Source organism: Salvelinus fontinalis, chromosome 34 (assembly GCF_029448725.1).
Source record: "Salvelinus fontinalis isolate EN_2023a chromosome 34, ASM2944872v1, whole genome shotgun sequence".
Lineage (NCBI taxonomy): Eukaryota > Metazoa > Chordata > Actinopteri > Salmoniformes > Salmonidae > Salvelinus > Salvelinus fontinalis.
In genome coordinates, this window is record NC_074698.1 from 12,850,761 (window position 1) to 12,868,711 (window position 17,951).

A 17,951-nucleotide genomic window follows, 5' to 3' on the forward strand; every position below is an offset into this window, starting at 1 on the left:
ATGAGCTACACCCGTCCGTCCCTCGTCCCACCCCCATGCAGCACCCTCCAGAAATCCAAAATTCTCCCATACGTTGAATAAAGTTATGCAATTGCCGGGATTTAATCCAATAGTTTTGGGATAAAGGCCAACATTCCTCCTGCGTAAAGTGTATTTTACGCACATACTGTGGAAAGGGTTGTGCGTTCCTGTCAAATAAATACTTGTTCAAGGGACTTCGTTATGTTGATATATTTTTTTAAATATATTTTTATTTGTACATGTAGGCCTAGATTAAATTAAATGTGTAACTATTTTTACACAAAATGTGGTTTGCAAGAGCATCGTCTTCTTGAAGTTGAAATACACTATAATGGTTATTTTAGTTGGGAAGCCTCTATAAACCAGGCATCACGCGCAGACAAAACAACTGATGGTGTTGCTTTTGTTGTTTTTCACTAACCTGGGTCTCACTGCAGTCGAAGTGGAAAAAACGCCGTCTTGATTTGTCTGTTGTCGCCCGCAGTGTTTCCTGAACCCTAGTGGGGATAGTTTTCCGTTTCGGAACGCAGCCAACATTCTCTTCCCAACATTTGATGTAAGTGGAAAGCCACAAGTCTTGGCAGCCTTCCGAAAGTCCTGTTTGAAGTAGGTTTATAGTGTATAGCGCCCCTCACTTTTTCTTTCTGAGGCAACCCGTAAAAGGAGTTCTCATATTCTAACCAACACAGCTATAACTCTTAGTTGCGACATCCATTTTTGGATATAGGCTATACATGAATGATATAGCCTATACCCATTGATTCTTGAAGAATAAGCTAAGTTATAAATGCCTCATGAGCTAGTTCAACTGTCGTAGACCTACCCCATCAGAACCCAAAATATAAGCTTGTTTTACACCAATGTTTGTAAACAATGTAGGCCTAGATGAAATGTAAACGAACAATGTATACCCTCAAAACATGGCTAGCAGAGACAATTTTGTATTAGCAACTGATAATAATGAGCTTATATGGTATTAATAGTTAAGGGACATCACCCTGTGCTGTGTGAACCATAGTAGGGGAGAAAAAGGGCAAACACCATCTTGAGAACTGAGTGTGTTACTTGCAAATTACTGTAAGCGTATACTCCAGGTTGCAATCCTTATTTAAAAAAACTAACCTCTGATCAAATAAGTTTCCTGTGGTCTCTTGTACGAACAAAGGGCAGAAATCCCTTACAACTGTTTGCATCTGAGTGATTGAAGCAGGGAGAACAGGGCATGGCTGGGGTCCCTGATGATCATCTTGGCCTTCCTGCGACACCTGGTGTTGTCCTGTAGGGCAGGCAGTGTGCACTCCTTTTACACCTTTTGCACATATCACCCTCTGAAGCGCCTTACGGTCTGTGGCGGTAGAGTTGCTGTAAGTGATGCAGCACGACAGTATGCTCTCGATGATGCACACTGTGGAGGGCCCTTCGGTACAGGCCAAATTTCTTCTGCATCCTGAGGTTGAAGAGTCACTGTCGTGCCTTCTTCACGTGTCCGTGTGGTTAAACCATTTCAGCTTCTCTGAAATGTGTACTCCAAGGAATTTTAAGTTATTGACTGTCTCCAAAGGCGGCCCCGTTGATGAGAATGGGGGCGTGTCCAGCCTGGTTCATCCTGATGTACACAATCAGCTCCTTTGTTTTTCTAACATTGAGGGAGAGGTTGTTTACCTGGCACCACCCCGTCAAAGTGCCTTCCTCCTACCTGTAAATTGTCTCGTCGTTGTTGGTAATCAGGCCTACTACTGTCGTGTTGTCAGCAAACTTGATGATGGAGTTGGAACTGTGTGAGGCCACGCAGTCGTGTGTATACAGGGACTACAGAAGGGGACTGAGGACGCACCCCTGTGGGGCCCCTGTGTTGAGAATCAGTGTCGATGAGGTAATGTTGCCTACCTTCACCACCTGGGGATGTCCCGTCAGGAGGCCAAGGACCCAGTTGCATAGGGAGGAGTTCAGACCCAGGGCCGTGAGCTTTGTAATGAGCTTATAGGGCACTATGGTATTGAAGACCGAGCTGTAGTCGATGAACAGCATCCTCACATATGCATTCCTTTTGTCCAGGTGGCTAAGGGCAGTGTGCAGTGCAATGGTGATTGCGTCGTCCGTGGATCAGTCAGGGCGGTAGGCGAATTGGAGAGAGTCGAGTGTGTCAGGGAGGGAGGAGGTGATATGGTCTTTGACTAGCCTCTTTAAGTACTTCATGATAACAGAAGTGAGTGCTACTGGTCGATAGTGATTCAGTTCAGTTACTTTCCCTTTCTTGGGCACAGGGATGATAGTGGACATCTTGAAGCAGGTGGGTATAGCGGCCTGACCTAGGGAGAGAAAATGTCAGAGAAGACAACAGCTAGCCGGCAGCCTTGTGAGGGTTAACACATATGTCCTCAGTGGAGACTGGGTGTGTAGCCCACGTTGTCATCTGGGCTCTCCTCGGCAGCTTAGGGTCATTGTGCTCGAATCATGAGAAAAAAGTGTTTAGCTGGTTAGTGGGGCGTTGGTGACCGCGATATGGATGGCTTTCTTTTTTATGCTTCAATGAAGGAATCTAGCTTTAATTTCAGGATGAACTGGTATATTTGGATACATTTTATTCCCCATGTTCTATTGATCCAATACAACAACACAATTCATAATTATAAAATATATATGTTTTGCTTAGGGCCCCCAAAACGCTAGGCTGCATGTGTGGGTATCGATGTGGGTATGGAGACCTGCGAGCCACTGGGGCCCCTCGTGATGATTTCAGATTTTTTGTTGTGGCTCCCACCCCCACCCTGACCTATACATTTTCCAGCCTTTGACCTTCCTGCCATTCGACTTAGATTTACTGAGATATGTTTCTATAATTCACTAATTTATTCCTGGCCAGTGCACGAGCTACATGGCCCACTCATTGTCATTCTCCGATGAGTCCTCTCTCCCTTGTGACAACTTTCAGATGTTGAATTCCAGGGAAACACAACAATTTGCATCTCAGGAGGAACTCCGATAAGTTGTAGCAAATTCAATGTCTGTTTATACAAGAAAACCAAGAATTGTAGATCACTTTGACTATACCGGCCTATCTGCAGAACTATGTGGATATTTGATTTGTTAAATACACATTCATATATCTAGCTACATTATCTATATTATAATATGCTAAGCATTCTAAGCTGCAGGAGGATCCCATTCTACAATTTCATGCCAATTTTCTTAAATTTAGGCTCAAAAGAAGTCGATTTAGAAATGGATATGAAAACAGCTTCACTTGAACCTGATTGGTCAACTTCCCTAGCCCTCCTGCATCAGTAGTGGCATTAACTTTGCCCACTCAGAGGGCTGTAAGAAAACTCAATCAGTCACCAAAGACATGGGATAAAAGGCAGACACTCAGTTGGTGAGGCATAAATATTGCACCATTCCTGTTAGTAGAGACCATGAAGAGCAGGGATACGAAAATAAATAGTTAAAATGTAAAAAGTCTAAAAAGCACAAATTTCAAAAAATGTGCTCCGCCAGGCGGTTTGATACACTATATATAAGTATGTGGACACCTCTTCAAATTTGAATTTGGCTATTTCAGCCACACCCGTTGCTGACAGGTGTATAAAATAGAGCACAGAGCCATGCAATTGCCATAGACAAACATTGGCAGTAGAATGGCCTTACTGAAGAGCTCAGTGACTTTCAACGTGCTGACATCATAGGATGCGACCTTTCCAACAAGTCAGTTTGTCAAATTTATGCCCTGCTAAAGTTGACCCGATCAACTGTAAGTGTTGTTATTGTGAAGTGGAAATGTAAGGAGCAACAACAGCTAAGGTGCGAAGTGGTAGGCCACACAAGCTCACAGAACAGGACTGCCGAGTGCTGAAGTGCATATCGCATAAACGTTTTCTTTCCTCGGTTACAACACTCACTTCCGAGTTCCAAACTGCCTCTGGAGGCAACGTCAGCACAATAACTGTTCGTCGGGAGCTTCATGAAATGGGTTTCCATGGTCATGCAGCCACACCAAGATTATGATCACCATGGGCAATGCCAAGCATCGGCTGGAGTGGCGTAAAGCTTGCCACCATTGGACTCTGGAGCAGTGGAAACGCGTTCTCTGGCGTGATGAATCACGCTTCACCATCTGGCAGTCTGACGGATGAATCTGGGTTTGACGGATGCCAGGAGAAAGCTACGTGCCGAATGCATAGTGCCGACTGTAAAGTTTGGTGGAGGAGGAATAATGGTCTGAGGCTGTTTTTCATGGTTCGTGCTAGTTCCAGTCTAGGGAAATCTAAACACAACAGCATACAATGACATTCTAGACGATTCTGTGCTTCCAACTTTGTGGCAAAAGTTTGGGAAAGGCCTTTTTCTGTTTCAGCATGACAATGCCCCTGTGCACAAAGCGAAATCCATACAGAAATGGTTTGTTGAGATCAGTGTGGAAGAACCTGACTGGTCTGCACATAGCCCTGACCTCAACCCCATCGAACACCTTTGGGATGAATTGGAACGCCAACTTCGAGCCAGGCCTAATCACCCAACATCAGTGCCCGACCTCACTAATGCTCTGAATGGAAGAAAGTCCCTGCAGCAATGTTCCAACATCTAGTGGAAAGCCTTCCCAGAAGAGTGGAGGCTGTTATAGTAGCAATGGGGGGACCAACTCCATATTAATACCTATGATTTTGGAATGAGATGTTCGAGGAGCAGGTGTCCACATACTTTGTCATGTAGTGTATATGTCATTGTTATTTTGACCCTGAGGCGTTTACCTTGAACATAATATAGTTGGAAGCCTGTCCCTGCGTAATATTGTTGTTTAAGATCCAGCACACTATTGAAGTACCGGCCGTGATGAAGCAACTTCCTCACACGCATTGAAACTGATTTGTGCTCTCGTGATTGAGTTGAAATTCAAATCGTATAGGGTGAACATACAACCCCTCATAATTACGACGGAACCCTCTGTCCCTGACTTGACTCCACGATGCATACTCTCGTAAGAGGCAAGGGGTTTAACACCAAAATTCAAATTTAGCAATCTACCAAACCCTGAAAATAACTAAACAACTGAGATTAAAAGTGTGCAAAGTGTAACTCGGTTTTATACCTCTCAAACGTGACATCTCGATGGTAAGTAGGGTTGGGAAGAGGTCCCACCAAATATTATTTAATCAGTGGTGTAAAGTACTTAAGTACAAATACGTTAAAGTTCTACTTAAGTAGTTTTTTGGTGTGCATATGACAACTTTTACTTCACTACATTCCTAAAGAAAATCATGTAGTTTTTACTCTATACATTTTCCCTGACATCCAAAAGTACTCGTTCCATTTTGAATGCTAAGCAGAACAGGAAAGTGGTCCAATTCACGCACTTCTCAAGAGAACATCCCTGGCGGACTCACTAAACACAAACGCTTATTCTTTCATTTTAAAAACAAAAAAATGGTGCAGTCTGGTTTGCTTAATAAAAGGAATGTGAAATTATTTATGATTGTACTTTTACATTTGATACTTACGTGTATTTTAGCAATTACATTTACTTTCGATACTTAATTATATTTAAAACCAAATGCTTTTAGACTTTGACTCAAGTAGTATTTTACTGGGTGACTTTCACTTTTCCTTGAGTAATTTTCTATTAAGGTACAGTATCTTTACATTTACTCAAGTATGACAATTGGGTACTTTGCCACCACTGTCTTTAATGTACCCAAGGGTGCCATGGAAAACCTCCCTCCTCGGCTCTCTTACCGGCTTGGGTCCATTGTCATCCAGGTAGAGCAGCGTATCCACTTTCTTTGGCAGAGAAAGGTTGATTAAAGTAATCATCAAAGGGCATAGTTTGTGGATAGTACGAAATGTTTATGTCTGGAATTGTGCTCATGTAGTTGCGTACTTGACAATATTCCTCAGCTGATGGGTCAGCAAAAACAACGCTGCGATTGTTGTGTTCACCCGTTATAGAGTGGAGAGGTTGAGCAAGGAATTGTTGCCCTGCTGTCACATCTCTCGTATTAAGCCATATTAGAACAATGTTCCCCATCACTGAGGCAATGCCAAGGACTATCAATATCCATTTGAATAACGAATACATTCCTTGAGCGACCATTTTGCAGGGGAGGTCTGAAGAAAGCGGTAAAGGAACGATTGTCAGTTGTACATATTATGAGAGGTGCACATCTTATCTGAGATGGCCAGACCACACCAAACATTCCCTTTAAGAGTTCATTAACAACATTCACATCACAGGATTGGATTTACAGCTGTATGGGATGTATTGGAACATTGTTCAGGTCAGGATCAGATGTAACCCCTGACAAGGCTTACCTTTAAGAACCAACTGTATCAAATATAAGAGCACAATCAATCTTAGCAGGCACTAATGCTACTGTTCTGTATACAGTCATGTCATGTGCCGATGACTCGTCGTCTCTCTAAACTCTCACTATATACGAACATTTCATATCACATCCGTGACCAGGGTTGGGGAGTTATTACAAAAAACAGATTACAAAAAAGCTAACCAATCAGTTATTTTACCAGCAAAAATATTGTAAACAGATTAGATACTTAAAAAAATTGATTATTATTTAAAATCCAATTTTATTCGTCACATACACGTGTTTAGCAGATGTTATTGCGGGTTTAGCTAAATGCTTGTGCTTCTAGCTCCGACAGTGCAGTAATATCTAACAAGTAATATTTAACAGTTTCACAACATGTACCCAAAATGCAGGTAAATCTAAGTAAGGAATGGATTAAGAATATATATATATATATACATATGTCAGAGCAGCTTTGGACTAAAATACTGTGGCATAGTAAAGAGTACAGTATATACATATGAGATGGGTGATGCAATATTTACAAACAATTAAAGTGACTAAGATACCGTAGAATAGTATAGAGTATAGTTTACACATATGAGAGGAGTAATGCCAGATATAGACATTAAAGTGGCCAGTGATTCCTAATATATGTCTATAGGCTGCCACTCCCTGATGTGCTAGTGATGTCTGTTTAGCAGTCTGATGGCCTTGAGATAGAAGCTGTGTTTCAGTCTCTCGGTCCCAGCTTTGATGCACCTGTACTGACCTCACCTTCTGGATGATAACGGGGTGAACAGGCAGTGGCTCGGGTGGTTGGTGTCCTTGATGATCTTTTTGGCCTTCCTATCTCATCGGGTGCTGTAGGTGTCCAGGAGGTCGGGAAGTTTGCCCCCGGTAATGCATTGGGCAGACCACACCACCCTCTGGAGAGCTTTGTGGTTGTGGGCAGTGCTGTTGCTGTACCAGGCGGTGATACCCAATTGAGAGCATCCTGTCGGGCTGTATCTATAAAAGTGTGTGAGGGTTTTGAGTTAAGCCAAATTTCGTTAGCCTCCTGAGGTTGAAGAGGCGCTGTTACGCCTTCTTCACCACACTGTCAGTGGGGGTGGACAATTTCCGTTTGTCAGTGATGTGTACACCGATACTCAAGTTTAAGTTTGTGCCACCTGAGTGAGTCTAACTACAAGTCAGAGACCACTATGACACACCAAATGGGTTTGAGGGGTCCTTTTCATCTTCTTCTATTGCCTCTTAAGGGGAAAGTAATCCAAAAGAAACTGAAATTAATCATACGTTACCGAGTTTGGGTAATCCCAAAATTACATTACTTCGAAAGTGCAGGTTACATTTAGAAAGTAACCTACACAACCCTGCCCATGACCAACCAGCAGCCAATTCTAGATTATTTCCCATTATTTAGCCTGTTATACATTACCTCTTGGGTGCACTTCCCTATCACCACTACTCGAGTGCATAGTGTAGTGCCCTCAAACTCAACTCTGGACCTCAAAGCCAATGCTTTTTTTCTTCAATTGTTCCCCTCTAATCAGGGACTGATTTAGACCTGGGTGCAATTAATGATCAATAACAAAAAACCAGCAGGTTCCAGACCTCTTAGGGTAAGAGTTGAATACTGCTGTAGTAGATTAATGTTACCCTATAACCATGTATCCATCAAGTTATGCGAGTAAAGGCCTGCAGCATAAAAATACATCGACAGGTGTGATAGAAACAGGATGTGTTCTTACAATTTTGTAAATGTTTACAATTTGTTCGCTCGACATGGTGGGATCTTTGTGCCGGTAAAATTGTGACGAATTGTAGTGAAATGTCTTACTCAATTTGATAGAATAATCATCATGTTGAGGTAAATTTGCAGTCACACGTTGCTATGATGTGTGGTTCTCCCACTGCAACTTGGTAAAGCATGCAGTTGTCTACAGTACAGGGTGCTGAAAGTGCAGTGATGAGTTTGATGCTCCTTTCCAATAATAAAAAAAATCAAAAAAATCGAGGGTCTTAATTCGTATGCTAGTGACATGATCAGTGCTTAGCTGCCAATTAACAAATTATCTTGCTCTTATATAACCTAACCTGTGTACACCATCAACAAACTTGTCTAGAGAGTATGCGAACCAGATTGGGCAAACACTGCGCTACAAACTAAAATCGGTAGAGCTGAAAATGCCATAAACACATTGACCTTTACTCAGTACACGAAACTTCATCACGCAGCCTTTTATCCACAAAAAAAGTGTCTGATGGAAACACCTCTGGTGGGGAAATGCACATGTTTTTAAAATGCAGATTTGATCACATTTGTATGAAAATACATAGCAAATTAGATAGAAACCTAGCTATTAATAAGTATTTTGCCCCCTCATCCGGAGGTTAATCATTTTCACAGCAAGGCTTGAATTCAACTACACAAGCTCTTTGAGACACACCAACAGTTGCAGCATATACAATAGGTGAGAAACCATGTCATTCTCTCAAGAATTTGTATTAAGTAAAAAATATTTATTCTTAAAACAAAATTACTGTTAAGGGAGAGATACAGTAAAGACACTTCTCTCATCACGTAGCATCTGGGATATGAGAACATTACAGATCTGGCTTTTAACACAATTGAAACTCCAAGATCAGAGTGGGAATGGATGGACATTACATATTGTGCTGTAAACAGACCATAGTCCTTCAATGTACTTGTGAGTAGTCCCTTAAGTAAAAAATAAAAATAACTGACAGGACTGCAAGCTACACTACAGCTAAAATGCAGACTGTCAAGGTGAGTGTGTGGGAATGCTCAATCTCACATACAGCTAATTATAGTTACCACCAAGCACTTCAGAATCCTCAAAATAATTCCTTAAAAACAAACTAAAGATAAAACAGACAAAGTATACCTGTGAAACTCCCATGATGGTTTCCAGACAAGACATACACACAAACAAGGACACAAAAAGTTTCATCTGACCTCCTACCAACCTTGGAGGCTGGCCATGTTTGAGTTCAGTTCAAGCCCGCTTGATTGGTCGACATGGAGAAAAATTCATAATCAAGGTACAACCTTCTCACAAGTCCTGGAAACATGGATGTTTCAGAACATGTCTAAGGAGGTTCTTTCAAAGTCCACCTTGAGGGAATTGATGATAATAGTCCAGAACAAAGCCCCTGTTAGTCAATGGCTGCATTCACACAGGCAACCCAATTTGGAGCTTATTTCCACTAATTAATTGGTCTTTTGTCCAATCACATCAGAGCTTATCTGATTGGTCAAAAGACTAGTGAAAAGAAATATCAGAATTGGGCTGCCTATCTAAATACTGCCAATGTGGCTGTTACTAGGAGTTGGTGAGAAGAGGATGCGGAGAAATGGAGTATTCAGTAGAGGGCTTCATTGTTGCTGCTTCGTGGCCTCTTGATCTTCTCTATGTTTTTCAGGATCATGTCATGTAATGTCACCTGCAAGCGGATGGGGTTTGGTTATTACGGTAAACAAATATCTGCACCAGAACATGACAGGCTAACATAACATTGATACATTGTTGAACAGAGCCAGAACGGTGTACATGTATTGCTCACATATTGATTCCTCAGCTCTGACACAATGATCTTGAGGCTGATGTATTCCTTCTCGTCTATTTCAGTCACCGTGCGCTGGTAGTCCTCCTGCAGACAGACAGCTGGTCAACAAGAGACTCGGGGCAGCAGATTGGATGTAAACAGTATGCAGTTAACACTTACCACATGAGGGTACTTTGTAATTTTTGAGACTAGCTTCGCTCTGGTGATGTAATACCTGTTGAAAACAAATGTTTGAGACAGTCCAAGGAACCGTGTTATAGAGTCATAAGGGATTTTTGTGAAGTAAATAAAAACACAAGGTAGTGTATACTGTGGCATACCTGGAAATTTGGTCCAGGTAAGAGGCTGCCTCTCCTTCCACAGTCCTGAGCTCAGCAACAGTTTCCTCCTGTGGACAGAAACCACAACAAGACCAGCATCATCTGACAGAAAGGCAAAAGAGCGCAATTACTGCCCCCTAGTGTTGGAGATTTGTTCATGTTTGGAAAGTAGACCAGAAGCTAGACATGTGAATGTGCATGTCTCTGCACTCATATTGATGGGAAAGTATAATACCTGGATGGATACACCAAAGTTGTTACCATCCTCTATTCTGGGGATTAAGAGCTGGACCCACATTTTGACCTGAGAGAGACATACAAACGAGACATTTCTCAACAGTAGATCTCCACTAAGCAATTCAGTGGGAGAGCCCTCAAAAAGCAATCAAATAAATCCCTCAAAGAAAAATGGCTGTGTTTGTGGGTACATACCGTGTTGCATTTCTCTATGAGGGTTCTTATTTCTGGCTTGACTCTTTCAATCAGGTCCACCAGCTGGCCGTTGCTTTTTATCATCCCCCCTGGCATGACAAAGACCTTGGGGCCATCTAGAGAGGTGGGATTGAGAGGTCAAACATCCAAGCAGCTTCTAGCTAATATAGAATACTGCAAATCAGTCAAGTGTAGTCTACTATTCTCTTCTACCAAGAAATGTATTGAAGATGACTGGTTCTGGCATAAGTTGGCATTTACAGACATTAAGAGATATCAACAAGCGTATTTTACAGTACAGCAATGCCATCAGACATATTATGCAAGTATTAAATGGCATGACAACAAGCAGTAGGGTTTACCTTGACAGTTATCATCTAGTCCATCTTCCATTTTCCGTTTTCTGGAATTTTGCTATAAACATTAACCTTGCGTTAACATAGGCATTACTTCTGTTACAGGTCTCCCTTGATCAAAGGGGTTCCACATTTTTCTCCCTCAAACAGTAATGGTCAAGTGCATTGAGCACAGTGACCTGCTGAGAGTCAATGAGCCATTCTGTTTATGTCTCATTAACATTCCTTCACAGTGTTATGTTAAAATGAGTGAGAGAATACTGGTGTTGGCTATCCTCCACTTTGTTCAGGGTAGTCTCTTTCAGATGTGGAACATACCCTTCTGATCAGACTAATGAAGTTGTTAGGCAGCGCCAATATAAACAAATGCTAGCTAACTGTGGGTGCAGGCCTTTGTTCCAGCCATGCAGTAACACACCTAATTCTACTTTTCATAGATTTTACATTTTATTTCACCTTTATTTAACCAGGTAGGCCAGTTGAGATTCTCATTTACAACTGCGACCTGGCCAAGATAAAGCAAAGCAGTGCGACCCAAAAGAGTTACACATGGAATAAACAAACGTAGTCAATAACACAATAGAAAAAAATCTTTATACAGTGTGCAAATGAGGTAAGATTAGGGAGGTAAGGCCGTAGTGGCAAAGTAATTACAATTTAGCAATTAAACACTGGAGTGATAGATGTGCAGAAGATGAATGTGCAAGTAGAGATACTGGGGTGCAAAGGAGCAACAACAAAAAAAACATGGGGATGAGGTAATTGGATGGGCTATTTACAGATGGGCTATGTACAGGTGCAATCTGTGAGCTGTTCTGACAGCTGATGCTTAAAGCTAGTGAGGGCGATATGAGTCTCCAGCTTCAGTGATTTTTGCAATTCGTTCCAGTCATTGGCAGCAGAGAACTGGAAGGAAAGGCAGCCAAAGGATGAATTGGCTTTGGGGGTAACCAGTGAGATATACCTGCCGGAGGGCGTGCTACAGGTGGGTGCTGCTATGTTGACCAGTGAACTGAGATAAGGCAGAGTTTTACCTAGCAAAGACTTAGATGACCTGGAGCCAGTGGGTTTGGTGACAAATATGAAGCGAGGGCCAGCCAACAGGTCGCTGTGGTGGGTGGTATATGGAGCTTTGGTGACAAAACGGACGACACTGTGATAGACTACATCCAATTTGCTGAGTGTTGGAGGCAATTTTGTAAATGACACTGACGAAGTCAAGGATCGGTAGGATAGTCAGTTTTACGAGGGTATGTTTGGCAGCATGAGTGAAGGATGCTTTGTTGCAAAATAAGAAGCCAATTCTAGATTTAACTTTGGATTGAAGATGCTTAATGTGAGTTCACAGTCTAACCAGATACCTAGGTATTTGTAGTTTTCCACATATTCTCAGAAGTCAGAACCGCCCAGAGTAGTGATGCTGGACCGGCGGGCAGGTGCGGGCAGCGATCGGTTGACGAGCATGCATTTAGTTTTACTAGCATTTAGGAGCAGTTGGAGGCCATGGAAGGAGTTGTATGGCATTGAAGCTCGTCTGGAGGCTAGTTAACAGTGTCCAAAGAAGGGTCAGAAGTATACAGAATGGTGTCATCTGCATAGAGGTGGATCAGATAATCACCAGCAGCAAGAGCAACATTATTGATGTATACAGAGAAAAGAGTCGGCCCGAGGATTGAACCCTGTGGCACCCCCATAGAGACTGCCAGAGGTCTGGACAACAGGCCCTCCGATTTGACACACTGAACTCTGTCTGAGAAGTAGTTGGTGAACCAGGCGAGGCAGTCATTTGAGAAACCAAGGCTGTTGAGTCTGCCGATACGAATGTGGTGATTGACAGAGTCGAAGGCCTTGGCCAGGTCGATGAATACGGCTGCACAGGATTGTCTTTTATCGATGGCGGTATGATATCGTTTAGGACCTTGAGCGTGGCTGAGGTGCACCCATGACCAGCTCAGAAACCAGATTGCATAGCGGAGAAGGTACGGTGGGATTTGAAATGGTCAGTGATCTGTTTGTTAACTTGGCTTTCGAAGACCATAGAAAGGCAGGGTAGGATAGATATAGGTCTGTAACAGTTTGGGTCTAGAGTGTCTCCCCATTTGAAGAGGGGGATGACTGTGGCAGCTTTCCAATCTTTGGGGATCTCAGACGACATGAAAGAGCTTGAACAGGCTAGTAATAGGGGTTGCAACAATTGCGGCGGATAATTTTAGAAAGAGAGGGTCCAGATTGTCTAGCCCGGCTGGTTTGTAGTGGTCCAGAGTTTGCAGCTTTCAGAACATCAGCTATCTGGATTTGGGTGAAGGAGAAATGTGGGAGGCTTGGGCAAGTTGCTGTGGGGGGGTGCAAGGCTATTGACCGGGGTAGGGGTAGCCAGGTGGAAAGCATGGCCAGCCGTAGAAAAATGCTTATTGAAACTCAATTATCATAGATTTAAAAATTCGGTGGTGACAGTCTTTCCTAGCCTCAGTGCAGTGGGCAGCTGGGAGGAGGTGCTCTTATTCTCCATGGACTTTACAGTGTCCCAGAACCTTTTGGAGTTTGTGCTACAGGATGCCATTTTTTGTTTGAAAAAGCTAACCTTTGCTTTCCTAACTGCCTGTGTATATTGGTTCCTAACTTCCCTAACAAAAAGTTGCATATCGCAGGGGTTATTCAATGCTAATTCAGTACGCCACAGGATGTTTTTGTGCTGGTCAAGGGCAGTCAGGTCCAGAGTGAACCAAGGGCTAGATCTGTTCCTGGTTCTAAATTATTTGAACGGGCATGCTTATTTAAGATGGTTAGGAAAGCACTTTTAAAGAATAACCAGGCATCCTCTACTGACGGAATGAAGTCAATATCCTTCCAGGATACCCGGGCCAGGTCGATTAGAAAGGCCTGCTCGCTGAAGTGTTTTAGGGTGAGGGGTGGTTGTTTGACCGCAGACCCATTACGGACACAGGCAATGAGGCAGTGATCGCTGAGATCCTGGTTGAAGAGAGCAGAGGTGTATTTAGAGGGAAGGTTGGTCAGGATGATATCTATGAGGGTGCCCGTGTCTTCAATCAAGTTCCGATTTGCTAAATCAGGTGTGTTACCTGTAACCATGGGGGCAGCAGGTAGCCTAGTGGTTAGACCGTTGGGCCAGTAACCGAAAGGTTGCTAGATCAAATCCCCGAGCTGACAAGGTAAAAATGTCGTTCTGCCCCTGAACAAGGCAGTTTAACCCACTGTTCCTAGGCCGTCATTGTAAATATGAATTTTAACTGACTTGCCTCGTTAAATAAAAAAATGTAATTGACAAAATCTTGTTTGGTATTGAATGTATACACTTTCATGATACTGATTTAATGCAAATGAGAATCCATGAACTTACCACATCTACTCCATCATGGCTATTGTTGAGAATGATTGGGTCTGGTACTTTGACGTTTATCTCTGAGTGGATCTCTTTCAGGTCTGCGACATTCAAAATGGGCTCCTGGAAAGGATGAAGAAATCAAGTCAAAGTGTATTCGTCACATGCTTCGTAAACAACAGGTGTAGACTAACAGTTAAATGCTTACGGGACGTTCCCAAAAATGCAGAGGGAATTTGAAAAATAATAACGCGTGGAATAATTACACAATGGGTAACGATAACTTGGATATACCGACTCGATGTGCAGGGGTACGAGGTAGATATGTACAGTTGAAGTCGGAAGTTTACATACACTTAGGTTGGAGTCATTAAAACTCGTTTTTCAACCACTCCACAAATTTCTTGTTAACAAACTATAGTTTTGGCAAGTCAGTTAGGACATCTACTTTGTGAATGACAAGTAATTTTTACAACAATTGTTTAGACAGATTATTTCACTTCTAACTCACTGCATCACAATTCCAGAGGGTCAGAAGTTTACATACACTAAGTTGACTGTGCATTTAAACAGCTTGGAAAATTCCAGAAAATTATGTCATGGCTTTAGAAGCTTCTGATAGGCTAATAGGCTAATTGACACAATTTGAGTCAATTGGAGGTGTACCTGTGGATGTATTTCAAGGCACACCATCACAATCACCACTCAGTGCCTATCTGCTTGACATCATGGGAAAATTAATAGAAATCATCAAAGACCTCAGAAAAAAAATGTGTAGACTTCCACAAGTCTGGTTCGGTCATGAGGAATGGGCCAAAATTCATCCAACTTATTGTGGGAAATTTGTGTAAGGCTATCTGAAACGTTTGACCCAAGTTAAACAATTTAAAGGCAATGCTACCAAATACTCACAATTAGTATGTAAACTTTTGACTCACTGTGAATGTGAATCAATCATTCTCTCTACTATTATTCAGACATTCCACATTCTTAAAATAAAGTGGTGATCCTAACTGACCGAAGACAGGGAATTTTTACTAGATTAAATGTCAGGAATTGTGAAAAACTGAGTTTAAATGCATTTGGCTAAGGTGTATGTAAACTTCCGACTTCAACTGTACATATACGTAGGGGTAAAGTGACTAGGCAACAGGATAGATAAAACAGTAGCATCGGTATATGTGATGAGTCAAAAGAAAGTGCAAAAGGTTCAATGCATCCATTTGGTTAACTATTTAACAATCTTATGGTTTGGCGGTAGAATCTGTTCAGGGTTCTGTTGGTTCCAGACTTGGTGCATCGGTATCGTTTGCCGTGCGGTAGCTGAGAGAACAGTCTATGACTTGGGTGGCTGGAGTACTTGACAATTTTTAGGGCCTTCCTGACACCGCCTGGTATTGAGGCCCTGGAAGGTAGTGCATACGACCCAGTGCTTGCGGTCGGTTGCCAAGCCGTTGCCATACTAAGCAGTGAGGCAGCCAGCCAAGATGCTCTCAATAGTGCAGCTGTAGAACTTTGAGTATCCGAGGGCCCATGCCAAATATTTTCAGCCTCCTAAATGGGAAAGAGGCAGTGTCGTGCCTTCCTCACAACTGTGTCGGTGTGTGTAACTGATGTGAAATGGCTAGCTAGTTAGAGGGGTGCGTGCTAATAGCGGTTCAATCGGTGACGTCACTCACTCTGAGACCTTGAAGTAGTTGTTCCCCTTGCACTGCAAGGGCCGCGGATTTTGCGGAGCGATGCTTCGAAGGTGGCTGTTGTCTGTGTGTGCAGAGGGTCCCTGATTCGAGCCCACGTAGGGGCGTAGAAAGGGACGGAAGCTAAACTGTTACATATGGACTAGAGCTGGGTGATATGGACAAAAATCCATAGCGCAATAAATTGCCTGAATTGATGCAATAACATTAATGTGCACTACAGTTTTATTCTTTTTTTTTATGTACTACCTGTTTGATGGTTGTAGCCATCAACTGTTCCATTAAGAATCAGCAAGTGTATTTAACTTCAAATTTCACTAGTATAGGCTACTTATCGTAATGATTGATATCGGCAAAATTCTTGTGATTGGTGTTGATCATTTTCGCTTTATCGTCCCAGCTCTAGTGTGGACTATGTTAACTAGTGATACGGACACAGGAACTTCAGGCTCTCAACCCACTTCACTACAGCCACGTCGATGGCGGCGTGCTCAGCCCTACTTTCATGTAGTCCATGATCAGCTCCTTCGCCTTGCTGATTAGGGAGAGGTTGTTGCCCTGGCAGTGCAACATGGGTGGTGCCAGGACAACAAGGTCAACACATCACAGCTGAGAACACATGTCAGCTGTGACACAGTATTTAAAGGTCTCTGGATTAACCTATGTTCTATTTTGACAATGAAATGTACAACAATAGAATCTCTGTTATTAGAATATGAATTACCTTCAGAAAGCTGTCAAGTTCCAGCAACTTTTTGGGGAAAAAGTCTGCGACCAGGTTTTCAGCCTAGTAAAAGAACAAAGTTTTTTTTATTATATAAAAAAAAAAAATCAATGATCACCTGTGCACCAGCATCAGTAAATACATGACTACAAACAGTTGTGTGGTTTTTGATTGATAGTTGTGTGGTTTTTTTGTGGTATGTAAAATTTGTGAAATAGAAGACTAGGACCATCAAAAGTCTAAAATAGGAACATGTTGACATAATATTGATACCTACCTCACCCGTGATCCGCTCTCTGAAGGCGTCAACCTATGAGAAAATAATAATAATCATATTCGAACACATCTTATGACATGTGAGTGAAAGTAAAACCATGTTGAATGACCGTCCAATAACACCACGTGCCATTTGATGGAAGCAGCTGTTCTTACAACCATTTTTTCCCCCCCGTCGTGTCTTTATCTGTAGCTAGTAGACGACCTATCTAGTTAAATTTGTACATATGCTAATGTTATCGCTCTCCCCGAGAACTGTTAGTGTTACAACAGATTAAATGGGAAATATCTAGTTACTAACGTAACTAGCTAACGTTGCCATTTCTGCAGAAAAAGACAGCCCGCGTGCTTAAATGTGTGATGCGGGATACGGTAGACAAACAAACTAATCAGTACTGTCCAGTCTCAACAGGATAGATAAACAACACCACTTGACTGAGCTCAGATTGTCTAATTGAACATTCATAGATGATGTTGTGCTGTGCTAATAACGTAGCTAGCTACTATAAGCAATGAGCAAAATGTAGCTAACCTCCCTAGCTAGGCCTGGCAAACATTCTCAATTACTCAACTTCTGCGTCAAAGAAATTGTGAAAACATTACCTTTGTTTTGAGGTCGTTGTCTACCTTAATGCCTTTTGAAGACATAATTTGAAATAAATCAAATTAACTGATATAAACAAAAAAACGGTTTTAAGTGGCTCGTTGTTGCTTTGCCGCACACTGCTTCGAAATCAAGTTATGACGTGGACAATATGCGACTCCTAAAACAACCACGTGGACCAAAAAAAATGCATCACTAGCTATGTTTCTCGTTGATTATTTTACAATTTAAGATTATATACTGATAAACAAAAGTTACGTCCATGTATTACATTAACTGTGTGTCAGT

The 17,951-nt window shown here is 42.2% G+C and overlaps 1 protein-coding gene across 1 annotated transcript; it reads right to left on the bottom strand.

Moving 5' to 3' along the window:
* Positions 1–8,549: 8,549 nt before the first annotated feature.
* LOC129833164 (proteasome activator complex subunit 3-like) lies at positions 8,550–17,924 on the bottom strand. The gene is made up of 11 exons (XM_055897519.1): positions 17,663–17,924; positions 17,061–17,093; positions 16,784–16,846; positions 14,381–14,485; positions 11,029–11,080; positions 10,667–10,782; positions 10,470–10,538; positions 10,235–10,302; positions 10,074–10,128; positions 9,912–9,998; positions 8,550–9,791 (listed from the first exon to the last, which is right to left on the bottom strand). The coding sequence occupies exons 1-11, from the start codon at positions 17,705–17,707 to the stop codon at positions 9,711–9,713; spliced, it is 774 nt and encodes a 257-aa protein (XP_055753494.1). The 5' UTR covers positions 17,708–17,924; the 3' UTR covers positions 8,550–9,710.
* Positions 17,925–17,951: the final 27 nt, after the last annotated feature.

What these genes read in the sequence shown, in the direction of transcription:
- LOC129833164 (XM_055897519.1), bottom strand. Translation starts at nt 17,707, where the DNA reads ATGTCTTCAAAAGGCATTAAGGTAGACAACGACCTCAAAACAAAG. An exon ending in AACTTGACAGCTTTCTGAAG is followed by an intron (nt 14,486 to 16,783) that starts GTAATTCATATT and finishes CATCCTTTCCAG; the next exon opens with GAGCCCATTTTGAATGTCGC. An exon ending in TTACAAAGTACCCTCATGTG is followed by an intron (nt 9,999 to 10,073) that starts GTAAGTGTTAAC and finishes GTCTGTCTGCAG; the next exon opens with GAGGACTACCAGCGCACGGT.